Below are 18,396 nucleotides of genomic sequence, written 5' to 3' on the forward strand. Positions count from 1 at the left end.
TTTTGCAAAGAGGCAAACGTCATCATAGATGAGCAACGAGATCTGATGTTCACAACCATGTTCCTGATTGATAAGATCAAAGAACTTGAGCCTGGATGGGAGACAACTCTTCTCACTGCTTTTGATCAAGTCATTCACTTGGAAGAACGAATGAAGAATCTTCCTGAGATTCCTATTGCTGAGATTGAAGGAATTGTGTCCAGATTCGTTGGATATGCTAAGAAAGAGCATAGGAAAGGGAACAAGGTTCTAGAAGAAAAGTTGTTATAAGATGATGTGGCAGCTTATTTCCTATTGGTCTACGTTTCCTCGATATTTGTGCCAATTAAATATTTGGCTATGCATTTAATAATGTTCATATAAATGGGGACCTTTTTGTAACAAACCCTAATTAGGGTTTAGGTGTCAAAATCCTAGCCATTGATCTTCTTTCGATCTGGGCCATTCATTGTAATTGAGGATGCTATATATACCCTCACTCATTTTCATTTTGTAATGAATTAGAAGATAGAGAGATTAGATGATAGATAATAGTTAGAGCTTAGAGAGAAGAAAGTTATTGTGTAACAAGATTGAGTAGTGAAGAAAAAATTTTGAACAATTGTTGTCCATTCGGCTTTAAGATCAATAAAATATTGAAGTTGTGGTGTTTTATTGCAATACTTGTGGCTATCTTCATGGTTGTTTATCTTCTTGAATCATTCTCAGTCGAAGTAGTATTTAGGTTTGAAGGACTAAGTGTTGTGCTTGATCTTTGGTAAGATTCACGTTCCAAACCACTAGCTTCTTACTGATTGTAAGGACGCCTTGTGTGGTCAACTGGAGACATTGAGATTGCTTAAACATTCAATCATTGTTGAAATGTTGATATGTATCTTTATGATAGTATCTATATCTTTGATGATTTGAAAATCACTAATCACCTTAGAAGATTGCATCAATTCCAGTAGAGTTGTAATTCCTTGGCGATATTGAAATTGGTAGAATCTTACCAAGTCTAGCCTACATTGAGTCATTCTTAGGATTAGATTAGTATTCATCTCTTGAAACCCTTATCTTTTGATCTTTTTTGAGAATCTATTAGTATTAGGAAAATCCTGTTTCTGCAATCAAAAAGAGCGTGACACGGACAAGCTTTCTCAGAAAGTGCGTAAGACCCCTTGAAGAAACAGCATTTACAACGACCACTGGTGCTTATCCACACATAGAGATCCTAAAACAAAGAACCTTGAAGTCACCCCGATTGATCCTTTTCGCGATATCTTCAGCATTCAGAGGCTTTAATCAAGAGAGGATAAGGTACCATTTGGGTATTTTATTCTGTGTTTGGTTGTGTACAAAATACACGTCAACAAGACCCCTACTCTTTTATAGGCCCTCTCAGTCTTTTGGTCTTCGTTTTTGGGGTCTTTTGCGGTAGTCTCGTCGGTCTCTTTGAGTTTGCAAGTGAGTGGGGTCAATTTGATCAAGTCTGCTTTTCGTTTGAGCAAATTTGATTAAGTCTAGGGCTCATTTTGTTATTTTTAGGGTTTCTGCCTTTAGTCCTAGATTTTAGGGGTTTCCTTTTAGGGTTTTCGAAAACTGAAAGTTGCAATGAATTTAGGGCCCTCTAAGGATCCGACACGTGAAATTTGGGCGAATTCTTTTCAACTTTCTATTTTTAGAAAGTTCCTATTTTTTAGGGATTTCTCTGCCTCCTAGAATGTCTTCATTTCACCGAAAATCAAACTTACTATTTTTAGTAGTTTCTATTTTTAGTAAGTTTCTATTTATAGTAAGTCACCCTGCATCTTGTTTTGGCTTTAACTTTGACATTTTGAAAAAGTTTCTATTTTTCTATTTTTGGAAAGTCTATTTGTGACAGGTCGTTTTAGGCTGACACTGAAGACCAGATATGCACGATCATTTCTAGATCCGGAAAAGTCAAAGAGTAGGCAGAGTGATCAAAATTTGGTTGTGTGGGAATCGGTCGAGGAATGGAAAGCTTGAAAATCATCTAAGTTTGGAAATCCACCTTTATCCCTAGAATGGCATCCTGAGTCTGGAAGCATTTAAAATTGGTTAAGTTCGAGGTGAAAAAGTCATGAAATTCCTTGGCAAAGTGAAATCCACACCCAAATCCCAAGTAGGGCACCAAAAGCAAGATATCATGGAAAGGGTGAAAATCATGAAATTCCTCCTCCAGATGGAAAATGCGCCTAGGTGAGTGAAATGGTGCTAAAATGAAGTCAGCATGGAAAGCATGAAAAATGATGAATTCCTTCATCGCATGCAAATAGCGCCCTAGAAGGAAGTCAGGCACTAAAATCACATGCTCATGGAAAGTCAAAGATTTGTGAATTCCTTGACACATGCAAAATTCTGCCCAAGGATGGAGTAGGGTGCTAAAATGCCCATGTCATGGAAAATGTGAAAGGGTCAAATTCCTTGCCCAGTGTAAAATTCCGCCCAATGATGAGTTAGGGCGCTACAAGGGAGGTGTCTTGGAAAACTTCAAATTTGGTAAATTCCTCCTTTGAGTCAAAATTCCGCCCATGCTAGAAGAAGGATTCCAAAATCAAATGGACATGCAAAATGAATGAAATGAAGAATTCCATCACCAAGTGAAATCCATGCCCAACTCAAGAATGAAGAAAATTTTCCAAGGCAAAGGGGAAATTGAGGGCAAAGAATAAAATGAAAAAGCAAGAATTCTCCTTGGTAAAATTTAAAAAAAAATCCATTTTTAGACACCAAATCTTGTCAGAATTTGAAATTTTTTACAAATTTGGACTCGTGAGAGAATTCTCTCTCTCCTGGACGTGGGTCCTAAATTTTAGGAAAGTTCCTAAAAAATAGGAGATGTGAAAATTGGTCAAAAAGCTCCCTGCGAACATGATGAATTCAAAGAGCACAAAAAATTCCTTCCTCGAGGAACAAATTTCCAGAATTTCTTCTCCTATTCCAAAATGTGCCCAAGGTTGGAAGCAAGACGTAAAAATCAAGGTTTAGGAAGAAAGGTTGTACTTGTGAGAGAATTCTCTCTCTTGGACCCGAGTCCTAAATTAGGAAAGTTCCTATAAAATAGGAGATGTGAAAATTGGTTGAAAAGCTCCTTGCAAACATGATGAATTCAAAGAGCACAAAAAATTTCTTCCTCAAGGAACAAATTTCTTGAATTTCTTCTCCTGTTCCAAAATGTGCCCAAGGTTGGAAGCAAGACGTAAAAATCAAGGTTTAGGAAGAAAGGTTCAAAATTCGAAAAATTCCTTCCTCAGGGAAGAGTTGCGCCCAAGAAGAAGAAATTTGAGGAAGGTGAGAATCTGGCTGAGTGTTGGAAATTCCTTCCTTCAAGACAAAATTCCAAGAAAGCTAAAAATTGAAGAGTGTTGGAAATTCCTTCTGTCAGGACAAAATTCTTGGAAAAGGTGAAAATTTGGCGCTGTGATGGAAATTCCTTCAAGGTAGAATTCCAGGAAAGGTGAAAAATCGACAAAGTGTTGGAAATTCCTTTCTTTAGGACAAAATTCCAAGAAAGTGGAAAAATTGACAAAGTGTTGGAAATTCCTTCCATTACGACATAATTCTTGGAAAAGGTGAAAATTTGGCTAAGTGTTGGAAATTCCTTCCTTCAGGACAAAATTCCAGGAAAGGTGAAAAATTGATTAAATGTTGCAAATTCCTTCCTTCAAGACGAAATTCCAAGCAAGGAAGAAATCATATCCAAGGATGAATTGAAGATAAAATTTCTAAGGCAAGGAAGGAATCAAGGATGAATTGAACAAGAAATTTCCTCTCGGGAAAAAAATTAAAAAATCCATTTTCGGGCATCAAAAATCATCCAAATTTCAAAATGATGACAGATTTGGATTTGTGAGAAAAAATTCTCTCTCTTGGAACCTGGAACCCTATTTTTGGAAAGTTCCTAAAAAATAGGAGATGGTGGAAAATCATTAAAAATCTCCTCTAGAGCAAGGAAAGTTCGAGAAACTTCAAGAAAATTCTTCATGGATCAATTTTTTCTCTCTTGAAGTTTTATCTCTCCAGGGGTTTCTCGCCAAGTGCATTCGGGTCAACGCATGTTGAGTCAATGGAGCATCTTTTTGCATGCAGCCGTTGCGTGAAGGCATAGTGGTGCATTCATTGCTGGAATATTGACTATGATGGCGGCTAAGTCATTGCATGGCAGCCGTCGTACTTAATGCAGTGGTGGAGCATCTTTCGCATGTAACTATCGTATTCAAGAGATGATGGAGCATTTATTACACATTGGGCAAATTTGAAAGAAGTGGTGCATTTAATGCATAATGGATGCCATTTTGGGCACGTAAAATTAATTGTATATGGGCATGATGGGTCATTCATTGCTGATTCCCACCTTGTTGCATTGTGTGTGGGGAATCTTTTAGGGGAAAACCCTAATTAGGGTTTTGCATGTAGCCAAGGCTTGAAGCCTATATAAAGGGGTGACCCCCCTCATATGTAAAAGAGGGATTTTTGTATGAAATTGTTGCGATGAGTTTTTGAGATAATAACAATGAAACATTGTTCTCTGATGGTGTCCACTTAAGTTATTTTTTCAAAACTTGCATGGTTTCACCTTCCTCACTTAGAGTAGAATTTTATTTTCTCACTTAGAATAGAAGTAGTAAAGTGCTTTGATTTCAATGGAAAATGTAATGGTGTTCGATGAATTTCCATGGTTCATACTTTTTGTATCTTGCTGATTGTAAGTTGCAGTGTAAAGTTAGCCCAAGCCACTAAATTTGTGCTAAGTTCGGTTGTGGATAGTTGTTTGGATTGCGCCGTTTTGGGTATTCAAATGCACTTTCTCAATTTGAAAATCCTTCAACATCCTTAGAAGATTGCACCGGTTTCTGCGAAGTTGTAGTTAAACTTGGCGAAGCAGAGCTTGGTTTATTTGGAATTTGTCCACTGGAGCACTATCCATTGATATCACTGCCCTTAGGAGTAGATTTAGATCCTTCTAAACCCGTTCCCCTTTATTTTCAGTTCATTTTAATTTGTACGAAGCAGAAGCATCGCAAAATTGCCATATCCGATGATGGAGTTCCAGCCACAACAAAGAAGTGAAAGAATGATCCAAACATAAGGCCCCTTGGATTACCAGCAATCACATCAGCCAACTGAGTCACGTCTGTAGCATAAAGGAACCTTGGAGTCGATTGTTTGAACTTCCTGCAATCTTAGCATGCAATCGCACTTTGATCAAGAGAGAGTAAGGTGACCATTGACAACTTTATTTTGTGTTCGACGTAGTCATAAAAAACACGTCAACACTACCTTTTCTGCTTATTGCCAAGTCATCTTGCAATGCCTTTGTTAATTAATTCCATTCATAACATAAGTGAGATTCTTTGTGAACAAATCTTGTGCAAACAGCCCTTAGGTACATTGATGCAAACAGGTCTTCATCCTTGAAATTTTTTTGAGGGCGGTTGTTTTCATAACAGGGCCCTGGACATCCCTACATTCATCTGTGGAGTTTTTTTTTTAAATTCATTTTAGCTTGAGTCTGATGCTCCTTACATAATCTTCTCATGATTGAAAAACTTTTGTTCATGTATGTCATTGACTATTCCATATCTTTACTTAAACTTGGTGAAATACAAAAAGTAGTCATTGTTCCAAAGCTTGCCATTTCTGAATTATCAATATCTGAAGCAAAAATGTTTGTGGAAGTGACATCTGGATCCTTATTGTTTTGAGTGTTTTTCCTTGGATGTCCTTGTTGTTGATCATCTTGAATCTCAAAGCAAAGCCAGGAGGCTGAAAATATTTAATAAATTAATAATCTTTGAGTTGCCAATATAGCAGCCTGCTGTCTGATTTGATCTCATCTGCTGAGCATTCTTCCAAGTCAATATGTCTAGTGGCTGATCGATTCCCCGAATATTATAGGCCCTCCAAATTAGGTGTAAATTTTAGACCAGAAATGAAGGTAAGCAGAAGTATAAACTGTTTTTGAACAGGTACTCTTCACACAGAAGTCTCGAATGTATATGCTGGGTACCACATGAAGATTGATTCAATACACATTGACGTTTTAACACCTATTGCATTTTTCTTTGAATGACTGTTTATATTTTATCAATCTTCGTATTCCTCTACTCGCGCATCACGAATTTTCAACATACTCTTCAAACCAATTCCCACGTAACAATGGGTCCTTATACCCGTCTCATACTGATGGACAGACACGCCTCTTGATCTGGGTTACACAACTTGCAAAGGGTGCGATAGTTCCTTACTAATGTTATTAACCCCAAATACTAAACTTAATCCATACGTTAGTTAGGTGTATCAATAACAATTTCTTCTTAGTCGAAAATCTGAAGTTAACTCAGCGATAACCAATTGAAGATGTTTACAAGTACCAGCAGTAGTAATATAAATAAAAATGATCATATTATTATTTAAAATGAGGCAACGCAACATTCAGGAGGGAACTCCTGCCGCTCTAACATCAACATTAGGATATGAAGAGCTGCCTCATAAATGATTTTGAGTTTTTATTCTGTTATGAACTTCTTGATTCTACAGTCAAAGGGTAAGAAATTCTCCTTCCAATTGTAATCAGCCTTGGTAGCCCCTAACCAACATTGCCTAATCGTGCCATCATATGCTATTCTACACAGAAGAATTGCTATGAGCTCATAAATTCATAAGAATTGCTTGGGTGTAAAAACTATTACCTTCTATGGTGCTAACGCACCTAGAGGTACAATGTCATATTTGAATCTTGATCATGTTCTTGCAACATAATTGTTAGTGACCAGAGTGGGCTTTCCCAATTGTTCTGAGGGCTTGTTTGGAAGTTTATTCATGCTCGGTCCTTCATCTACCATCATATTTGTTAATGTTGTCTCTGTATTTCCCATATGCAGAATGGTAGGTTTATCACCTTTGATCATAAAGGCTTCCAGATCCACCTTGTGTTTGGCACCCTTATATTAAATTTCAAGGGACTGGGCATGATTCCCTGTACCTCACAAAAATTCTGGAATACTTGCAATATGTTAGTTGTCTAGATTGGCACGGGCATTTGCAACACTTCCCTTGTTACCACTCTGGCTAAATGAGAGTTTGCTATCACCCTGATTAAATTTTGCATTTGCTTCCATCATTTTTTTCCCTGTATCACAGGATCAGAGATTGTTCTCATTCACTTGCACTTTAATGATTGCGACTGCCTCTTCAATTTGGTCCAACTTGCCATTAGTATCTTTATACCTCGGGTAGTTATTGTCAACATGGCACCTGGTCAGCACCATCAACATAGCAATTTCTGATTGTTTTCTTGATTGTTGGAAAAGTTATACAAATCATTCCCACTAACTACATTGTATCCATTACATGATGCACCTTACAATCATGTGATCTCTTCTTCTCTACCCAGCTGATTCTGGCATCTGCTATTTTCCCTGTGATTCTTGTAACAGCTGGTGGTGTTTTCCTTTAATGTGTCACCATGTGTCACATCTGTGCTTCTTACCTTGTTAAATTATAAGGGCATTCCTTGAATGAATGGACCGGCATTTATCACAGAATGCATTTTAGTGGAATTCACGTGTTACACTGGACTTTACTCTTTTCCTTCTTGCAATTTAAGCAAATAAAAAATGTATTTTAGTTTGACTTCTAGACCATTGCAGTTGCTGAAAAATTAAAAGCTAGATATACACAGCTGGAGACAAAATTTGCATTTCACTTCTTGAATTGAAGGGATCTCAGGATGGGATTGTGATCTCAGTCAATATTCTTTGCACGTGGGGCAGTTGTTATCTTTATATAAGATGCTCTGTCCGATTCCAGAAATATCCAAGCTACTATAAAGAACTGGGACACTTTGTTTGTTCATGCACTAAGTTGTTTTTATGCAGAATCAATTTCAGAGGTACAATGATTATTCTAGCAAGCTGTGTGAAGTGTATTTGCTTGCATATATGCAGGTAGGAAGCTGGCTCGAAGCATAATTGAGGCAAAGCTTGCTGGTTGCGTCAATCAAGTGCCTGGTACAAAGACCAAATCTTATTTTTACAAAAATATGTTATTAAAAGAGTATTATGGTTTTGGTTAGCAGCTTCTTTGCTGTAATTTCTCATTTTATTTTTATATAGTCTTACTAAACTCTCTGACTTTTGATCAGTGCTGTTTCTGGATTAGACTGTGAGAGAGTTTTTTTAACTTTGCATTCAACATTCAGATCACACTCCATGATCCATCATCAGGATGATTACAGGAGACAAAAGTTCAAATTCATCTTGCATTATATTCTATTAAGAGAATCTACTAAAGTATCAGGGAATTTCTATGTTTGTGATGATTACAGGAGACAAAAGTTCAAATTCATCTTGCATTATATTCTATTAAGAGAATCTACTAAAGTATCAGGGAATTTCTATGTGTGGAAGGAGTTGCATCCTTGGCTTGTCTTATGCTATTGAATATCATAAACATCATCTTAGATTTGTCTATTAAGATTACACTACCAAGTTTGACTAATTTAGAACTGTCTTTGATATAATGTTCACGTATTGTAAGTTTAATTCAAGTTGGATCTTAAGGGTGTTCTATTGTTTCTGGTTTAACAGAATAAATTTTAGATTGGGAAACCATCTGGCATCTCATATTTTGTTTGGTAGACACAGATATTAATACTAGTTTGCCTTTAATTTGTTTCCTTTTCTATCTGTAAAGCAGCTGGTGGATATTGTTGGATATGACATATTAAGACTACTTTTCCATGTTGCTTGCAGCAAGCACCTATAAACACAAAATATTTAATTTCTTGTGAATTCACATCAGCATATCTGTTTTTGTGTGAGCAATGCAAATGAATTATAATCTATAGCTATAGTATTTAGAGGAATCTCCTTTCTGTGCAGGTATTGAGTCAACTTACTGGTGGCAAGATAAGGTACGTGAGCACATTTGATGCAAGTATTGACAAACATTGTTAAGCAACATGTCACAACAAGAATTGGGAGTTAATGCAATGGGATTTCCTTTTGATAGTTTATTCCTATGCCCATAGTCATATGATACTTCTAAATGTAAAATATGATTTTTTTTTTAATAGACTGCCTCTCCCATCCTAGATTGCTAACAAGTTCAATTCCCTACCTTTTTTATCTCCTTGGATGACTTGGAACCCCCCAAGTTAGGTACCCTCCATTTTTCCATTAATGTGGTTGCTTGGTTGTCTATATTAGCCATAGTGTATGCCATTTTATTTTCTTTATTATGTCTTACTCCTATCTTTATTAGGCCCCTCTTTGGTCTTTTCATTTGTACAATTTGAAGTTTTGAACCCTCTTGTCTTGTCTTTGATTTACTGGCTCAAACTGACATAATATATTAAATGAGAGCTAGAATTGGTTGGATGAAGGGTTATCCTATATATGATGTTATGATCATTTTGATTGGACATTTTTGGTAAATTTTGTTCATGGCTTGTGTTCTATTATTGTCATGGTTCTTATTGCACATGGTAACTGAGGCATAAGGCCATTATATGGATAATGTAAAACCTAGATAGGATTGTGTTGTGATGTTTTCACACATCGCCCCATTGCAAATGGGAACCCTTGTTTTTGTTTGGTAGCTTAGTGTTTTTCTTTTGTTTGGTAGCTTAGTGTATTTCTTTTGTTTAGTTTAGCTTGGCAATCATTTTCAAAGTATCCGGCCTTAGAGTGAGTAGGGTTTGGTCTTGTCAATCTTGGGAGTGAGGCAATGTTGAAATTCTGTTTTAAAATTGTTTATTTCTCACAATTTTTCCTCAAGAATGTATGAGCAATGATGGAATTTGCTTGAAAATGTATGACCAAGGTATTGTTGACGGGTGTTTTATGACCACTCCAACACAAAATAAAGTTTCCAACAGTCACTCTATCCTCTCTTGGGCAAAGACCTCTCGTATGCTAAGATTGTGAAGATCATAGAGGCGACTCCAAGGTTACTACTGTGCAGTTGTGACTTTATGTTGGATATGAGCTCATTTGGCTTGATGTTTTGCTAGTAATACAAGGGGGACTTACATTTGAATCATTCTTCATTTCTTTTGCAATGCTGGCTGGAACTTCTTCATTGGATATTGCAATCTCGTGATGCTTCTTCTTCAAACAAACACAATTGAAATGAACTGAAATTAAAGGGGAAATGGTTAGAAGGATCTAAAACTATTCCTAAGGACAATGATGTCAATGGATAGTGCTCTAATCGACGAATTCCAAATAAACCAAGTTCTGCTTTGCCAAGATCAACTACAACTCCACAAGAACTGGTGCAATCTTCCAAGGGTTATGCAAATAATTTTAATATCATAATGAACATCATCATAACGAACACATTCAATGATTGAAGTTAAGCATCCATATAAAAGGCTCAGGCTAACTTTACACTGCAACTTATAATCAATAAGATGCAAAAAAGTATGAGCCATGAAAATTCATCAAACACCATTACATTCTCCATTGAAATCAAAGCACTTTATCTAACAATTGAGAAATTGGAAGAATGCCATGCAACAAGTTGAAATAAACATGAATCCACCATATCTTCAATGAAATCAAATTTTATTTCTCCAAGTCTTATAACAATGTCTTCTCCTTCTCCTACTCTACTTCTATTCTAAGGAGCACGAGCTCTTTACTTGAACTAATGAGCTATCTATCTAATGAATTACAAATGAGAAGGCATGGCCTTTTATAGAGACCCCCCCACAAATGAACGACGAAAATTGATTTGAAATCAAGGGCCAAGATTACACCGTGCAAGCCCTAATTAGGGTTTTGACCATAATGAACCCTTTGTGGCATCAAGTAGTGAGCCTACCAATTAATAAGGCATCATGACCATCATGTATTTAATGGCCCGTCACTTCAAATGAGGCGCCCACTATGCATTAAATAGCCCACCACTCCATTATGCATTTAATAGCTCATTGCCCAAAATAGGGTGCCCACTATCCCTTCCTTGGCGGCCAATGCAATGAATCTGGTCATGACAGTTGGGAGACATTTGATTGATTGGAGAAGGTGCTACCTTAGCATGTTGGATGCCATGTGGACCTGGTGACTCATCACACGGAATATTCCATTTTGCATCATTTTGTGATCAAGGTTCTAACTTTGATTAACTTTTCTGAAATTATCTTTCCTTGATCATTTTCTTCCTTCCATGTACTTGCTTGGGAATTCACCTTCTTGGAATAACTTTCCTTGTCGACGATTTTGTCATTCTTGAAGTCTTTCATACTTGATCTGGATCTCTGTAATTGAATGTCTTCCTTGAACTTCTGAAACTAGAATTCTTCCTTCTTGCTCTTTCTTGATTGGGATCTTGGACATCGAGAGGAAATTCAAGATAGTTGTAAATTCTTCTCATCCGTACTTGCTTGAATCTTGAGGTCTTTCAACTAGCATTCTCTAGTTTTGTAATTCCTCCGCCATGAACTTCCTGAGATTGGATTTCTTCTTGAACTTGGATGTCATAAACTGGATCTGCTCATCTTGGACCTCCGTGCCTCTTGACATCTTGATGTTGTCTTTGGATTGGATAGATGAGCTCTTGAAGTTATATCATTTTCTGACATTTTGCAGATGGGTGTATTTAGAGCTTGGAGAAGGAACTTCTCCATACCTAAAATTTGAATTTCCACATTTTTGAGGAATCCTTCAGTGCATATCAATCCTAGAGGAGGATTTGTCAACACTTAGCAAAATTTATCATTTCTTCCCCTCCTGGAGGTGGGTGCATTCTTGAGGTATAGGAGGAATTTTGAGTGCTTGGCACCAATTCTTTCTGGTGGAAGAAGCCGCATTCTGGATGACTTGAAGGATTTTCCTCACTTGGTGAAATTCTGTCATTTCCATGCTATGAGAGTGTCTGAGTGCATTTTGGACTTGAAGGAGGAATTCTCTGATATTTAACCATTTTTTCATTTTCCAAGAATTTTGTCATGAAGGAAGAAATTTCCAACACAACCAATTTTTCTTTGTTTCCAAGAATTCTTTCTTGAAGGAAGGAATTTCCAACACTTAGCCAATTTTTCATTGTTTCCAAGGATTCTGTCCTGAAGGAAGGAATTTCTAACACTAGCCAATTTTTCATTGTTTCCAAGATCTTTCCTAAAGGAAGGAATTTCCAACACTTAGCCAATTTTTCATTGTTTCCAAGAATTCTGTCCCGAAGGAAGGAATTTCCAACGCTAGCCAATTTTTCATTGTTTCCAAGAATTCTTCACACTTGGGTGCATTTCACTGGCAGAGGAGGAATTTGAGTTGGGAGGGACAAATCCTCCTTGACCTTGTTTTGGCACCCTCCTCTTGTCCTTGGGCGCAAATTTGATGTAGGGAAGGAATTTCGTCTAAGAGGAAAATTCCTCCATGTCTAGATTTTGGCACCCATGCACTATTCTTGAGCACATTTTGAGTGAGGTGGAGGAATTCCCTGGAAATGGAATTTCCTCCTTGGCATGTGTTTTGTGCCAACCTACTTTCTTGGAGCGCATTTGAGCAGGAGTGGAGGAATTTCCTCTAGGAGGAAAATTCCTCGTCATGACTTTGGCGCCCATCAACCTTCCTTGGGTGCATTTCTGGGGTGATGGAGGAATTTCCTCGAAGAAGAAAATTCCTCCTTGACTTGGTTTTAGCACCCTCCTCTTGTTCTGGAGCGCATTTTGCTGATGGAGGAGGATTTTTTAGGTGAAGGATGAATTCTTCCATGCCTCTGAATAGACTTTCATGCCTTAGCCATTTCAGGAAAGAATTCTAGACTTAAACCAAATTTCGATCGTCTACCTGCTTTTCAACTTTTCTAGATTTAGAACTTGGATATTCAGGAATATTTTGTTGTTAGTGTCCTGCCAGTTGCCAAAGATAGACTTGCCAAAAATAGACTTACCAAAAATAGTAAGTTCTTCCAAACATCAAATTAGGGCAAACTGGGGCACAGGGACACTAAAATAGACACTGCTAAAAATAGTAAGTTTGTTTAAACGCAAAATTATGCCAATCCGGGACGCAGTGAAACTTACTAAAAATAGTAAGTCCTTAGAATTTGCTCAAATTTCATTGGTAGCTTCCTTAAGTGTTCTCACTTCATTGCTTCGTTTAGATTTCTCAAAACCCTAAGTTACTGACTCCATTTCTAAGTCCGAAGGATAAAAACCTTAAAATAGACAATACATGCTTCCAGACAGCCAAATTTCTCCAAAACACTTGCAAACTTAGCCAAAATTTGGTTGTTTCTCTTTCATTTCTTCATATCAATTCTTAGGATTATCCTGACACAGTCAAATATCCATCATTCCATTCCTTTGCATGTGCACTTTTTGTTCTATCACTGCAATGTCTTCCTTGGATGATGATATCATCCACTCAATGATGTCCCCTTCTCAGCATCCAAAGTCTTGCTCCCTGCAATGTACCTGAAAAAGATAAGGAAACGTTGTGAAGTACAAGTATCAATCAGGTTCGTAGTTAGCAAAATGCAAAGTTCGAAGGATAAAGCAATAAGCACAATGCATTTCTCAATACATCAAAATCCTAATTCTTGACTTGACGACAACTGTCAAGGCTCTACATTCTTTAAAATTCATTCCATACTTAGGCATTTCATCACCTTCAAAGATCAAAATCCAAACTGACAAGACCTTACAACTCATTCCTTAGGGTCGAGAGACGACACAAATTGCAAAAGACTTGGTTTATTCAGCAAAAACGTCACAATAGCTACAAAGTCTGATTGAAAATTCATGTAGAAGTCTGATTTTCGCTTAGCAATGCATACCCTAGATGTATTCTTGGCTTGCATTGACAATTTTATGTATGCACTATTGATATTTCCACCTTACAATAAATTAATGCGTGAAGAGTCCGACCTCTAATGCAAGCATTGGATGTAAGTCCACCCTTGAATACATGTCCCACCTGAAACACCCCGCATTACATTACCAGGTGTAAACTCTGCCCTGCATTACATGTATCCTTCAAAACTCCGGCTGGCTATGCATGACTGAGCTCTAAACCTGCTTGGCAATGCAAGGCCACCTAAAATTTCTGCCCTAATTTACATTAGCAGGTCTGATTTCCATCCTACAGTGCAGAATAGGGTCGAATTTCTGCTTGGAAGGGTGAGTTTTTGTGTTGAAACATAGGCGCTCATCCTATATTTATAGTCATTCAGGTCAAAATACAATTAAAAGCCGACTTACCTCAAAAACAAGGTGAAACATGTCTAAAATGTGTGTAAATTGCATAACATAAGGGCCGACTTGGTCTTGAAATGATAAAACACCCTTAAAACGTATGTAGACTACCTTAGATATCTTAAATACATCTATCTAAAATATGCCGAGGGATATTAATCTCAAGGTGCCTATATTTAAATTGTTATCGAGAATAGACAGGCACCTCGAGACTGATATCTCTCAGCATATCTTAGATAGATGTATTTAAGATATCTAAGCTAGCAGCATCCGCAGCACGACATGTGAATCATTAATTTATCACCTTTTTTAATTTAAATAAATCATTATTACACTTTGCAAATCATGATGCCTATCATATTCATTCAAATGTAGAATAGGAATTCATAATGAATGAGACATTCCATCTTTTAAACCAAAATTTTAATCTCAATTTTAATAAAGAGTTCACTTCAACAATGTATACATTACATAAAAATATTATGTTTCCAAAGATTTGAGTCTTTCTTCCTTTGCTTTCCTTTTGGCGAGTTGCTTTCCTGTCTTCATTTTTTCACAATGATCATATGAAAATGGTGGTGAGATTCTAATTCCATCCAAGGCCTTAACACGTGATATAGCAACAAATGTTAATCCTACCTTTTCTCTTGGTCCTATATCAATTGTTGCCTTGGAAAGAGTCAATCCTTGTGATTTGTGGATTGTTAGTGCCCAAGCCAATCGTAGGGGCAATTGATGTGTGCGGCCCCTTTGTATTGGTGAAATAAGAATTAAATTTGGAGATGCATCTTTGAAAGGAAGTCTATAGTAATTATCAAATTCAACCATAACATATGCTGGTGTATCTGGTGGGGCACATATAGGTTTGTATATGATATTTCGGATGTATCCTAAAGCTCCATTCACAAGTCTTGCTTCTATCCATAAATTAGATGTTACCATGACCCTTGCATCCTTAGCAATTAATAATTCAACATCCAATTCATCATACTGACCTCTTACTAGATTAGTACTACCTTCTTTGCTTGCAATGCTTCGAGCTATCGGTCTTCTTAATGCATGTAACCTCTTTTTGTTATGGTTATGTACATTATCATTTGTTGCAAATAGATGAATATTATTATCAACTCCTCCTTAATTGTTGGATGTAATGAAACATCCATTCTTGTCATCAGTAATTTCCAATCATCTATAGTTGGATGTGCATCTCTAATATTTGTGAGTAATTGGCGAAACATTTGTTGGTCTTCACTTTCACCTTCCTGTCTGAACACTTTATCCAAAGTAACAACTATCTTAAGCTCTTCTCATAATAATCTTGCACATACATTACTATCATAATAAGTTGGTTTGCCACTAACACGAGGCAGTTATCTGAAATCCCCTACCAAAATGATTGATCTTTCACCAAAACTCATGTTTGATTTTTCAGGAAAAACTTGGCGTAGTCTTGAATTAATATTTTGTAACAAATTTTGTCCAATAAAACTCATTTCATCAATCAATATGTATTTAATATGTTGAATTTCATTTTGGAGACTCGTGAGCTTTGTGCTTTCCAATTCAACAAAATCTGCAAGAGGTATTCTTAGAGTTGAATGAATTGTTGATGCACCAATGTTAAAAGCTGCAACTCCAGTTGGTGCTAGTAATAATAGGGGAGAACGTTGTGGTGCTGATGTATCATAAAAAGCTTGATGAATTGCATGAATCAGATATGATTTACCTGTTCCAGCTATTCCTTGAATTATCATGTACAATGGTATGGCATTGTCATCTTGATTATAATGTGACATAATAATATCAAGTGCTTTTTTTGCTTAGCACCTAAGGTTCCATATGATATACTTGACATCATATCATTAGGTATTAATAAGCCATTTTCTTTCATAGTGCTGATAAAATTTATTGCTTTATTTGTGTAATCATCTCCTTGATACTTTGTGTTATGTAGCTTCAGTCGGAATTCTAGATACCGACTCTACAGATCAAATGTGTTAGTGGCCTATCGGCCTTGCACATTTGATCATATCTATCAACCCCACTAATCCATTAAACCCGTATTGAATTTACTTTATTAAATTTATATTATTAAACTGTCTTATTGTATCGGGTTATTTGCCAAACAATTATGTTTAAACGGTGCAAGAACAAATCGATTATGATTTGTTTGCTTTTAGTTAAGACATAACCAATCATAAGTGAATCGGTTTGTTTGCAAAACCATCGGACTCTTGGGATAAGAGTTTCAACTTCTTATGAAGTCGTTTGATATTATATATCTATGAGATACAATCTCAGTTGAATACGATAAGGTTGTGATTATAGATACTGCAGATAAAATATCAGATCGACAGCAATAACATTAGAAGACAAATCGATTCTACAGCAAGACATAGATTGTATACATACAGCAACATTATAAGACAAATAGAAAGCTTAAGCAAGGCAACATTATTATCAGTTTGAACTGTATTATCATTGCTGATAATTTTTCTGTGGCAGATTAAACATCAACCATCATCTGTGGTTCACTTTTGTGACAGACTGAATATTGTTTATTATCTTCTGTAGAAAATTGAACATATCGAATTCATACTACTTGCCGTTTAGTCTCTTGCGTGGGAGAGTGAAGTTGTAATTCAGTTCAACTGCATAAACTACTGTGAAATTAAGAAAAATAATATTCCTCTGTCTGATCATAAAATCCAACATTTTGCACTCCATGGAGTTTGTTTATCAATATCTCTTCTTTCCAACATATCTATTTTTGTTACATCCATAATCTGTCCATGATGTAATCTTGATATGATCTCCTACTCATATTCGATTGTATTCTGATTATTTGGTATCATCCTCATAATCAGAATCATTATGATTTTCAGTTTCATTTGAAATAATACTCTGTTCCAAATGCCATGGATTATAATTGAGTGACTTCCAATTAGATATAACTGTATTTTCGTCAAGTCCAATACCTCTTTGTATATTACGAAATGGCTTGTACAAACAATAACTTTGACCAACAAAAATCAACCCATTTTTCTGATTGACGTGTATGTATGGTGGTAAATCTTGGAAACACTGTCACAATAGCTGCCATAGTCCTTGCTTCCCATTTGTTATCTCTTTTTCGCTTGGAACTGTAAGTCCAAGATCTAGCTACGTCTTTAAGTGTGCCACTTTCCATTGCATATGATCTATCCATGTAACCTTCAATGAAATGTTTTAAGTGACCTTCATCATCATTTTCTTTATTTTTTTTTCATTTTTTGCTCATCTTGAGATGTTCGTGTACAATGTTTTATCATCTCATCCACATGTTGTCTCATTTCTGCTTCAATCTCTTCCACTGTCGTATCTGCCCTATGTTTAACACATCTTTCTCTATTATTTTGGTTTCGACAATATCTTTCTTCCTGTCTGTGTATCGGTCATTTTCACATCGTTGTCTCATATTATTTTGAGCATATTCTCTTTGTTGTTCTCTTTATTGCTCTTCATTTTCAAGACTTGTCACTTCCTCTCTTTGTGCATTATCCATTTGTTCATTTCGTTGTCTCATATAATTTCAAGCATTTTCTCTTCGATGTTGTTTTCATTGCTCTTCATTTTCAAAATTTATGCTTTGGCAAGACATCCTACAAAATAAATCTACAAATAATTCAAATTAAATGTATCCTTTGGCAAGGCATTCTTGCTAGGTATATTTTAGATCATATTATAAATCAGTACAAATATGATAAAGATACTAAAAAATATGATAAAGATACTAAAAAATAAATACTAATATGATAAAGATATTAGTATAAATAATTCAAATTAAATGTATCCTTTGGCAAGGCATTCTTGCTAGGTATATTATAGATCATATTATAAATCAGTACAAAGATGATAAAGATACTAAAAAATAAATACTAAAACAAATCATTTATGATTACAAATCACTTACTATTAAATTTGTTCTTACTAATAAAATTAATATGAATAGTACTAACAAAAAGTCCATAAAGATAAAGTTCCTAATTAAAAACATATTAGAAAGAAATAAAATAAATTAGCAACAAAGAAATAGATTAGAAAAGACATTAATTTTTCCAACAATAGTCGGAGTTGAATCCACAACCTTTTGATTGTAAGTCAAACATACTAATTCAATGCACTATATGATCAATTACTTCTTA

The 18,396-nt window shown here is 36.0% G+C and overlaps 1 protein-coding gene across 1 annotated transcript in view; it reads left to right on the plus strand.

Annotated features, from left to right (window-relative positions):
* Positions 1 to 18,396, plus strand: part of LOC131051364 (protein CutA 1, chloroplastic) — a 149,144-nt gene that overhangs the window by 92,765 nt on the left and 37,983 nt on the right. Inside the window, exons 3-4 of the mRNA XM_057985854.2 lie at positions 7,953 to 8,015; positions 8,889 to 8,920. Coding sequence (XP_057841837.2) covers positions 7,953 to 8,015; positions 8,889 to 8,920 — 95 coding nt within the window. The remainder of the gene's footprint in view (positions 1 to 7,952; positions 8,016 to 8,888; positions 8,921 to 18,396) is intronic.

This window comes from Cryptomeria japonica, chromosome 2 (assembly GCF_030272615.1).
Source record: "Cryptomeria japonica chromosome 2, Sugi_1.0, whole genome shotgun sequence".
Lineage (NCBI taxonomy): Eukaryota > Viridiplantae > Streptophyta > Pinopsida > Cupressales > Cupressaceae > Cryptomeria > Cryptomeria japonica.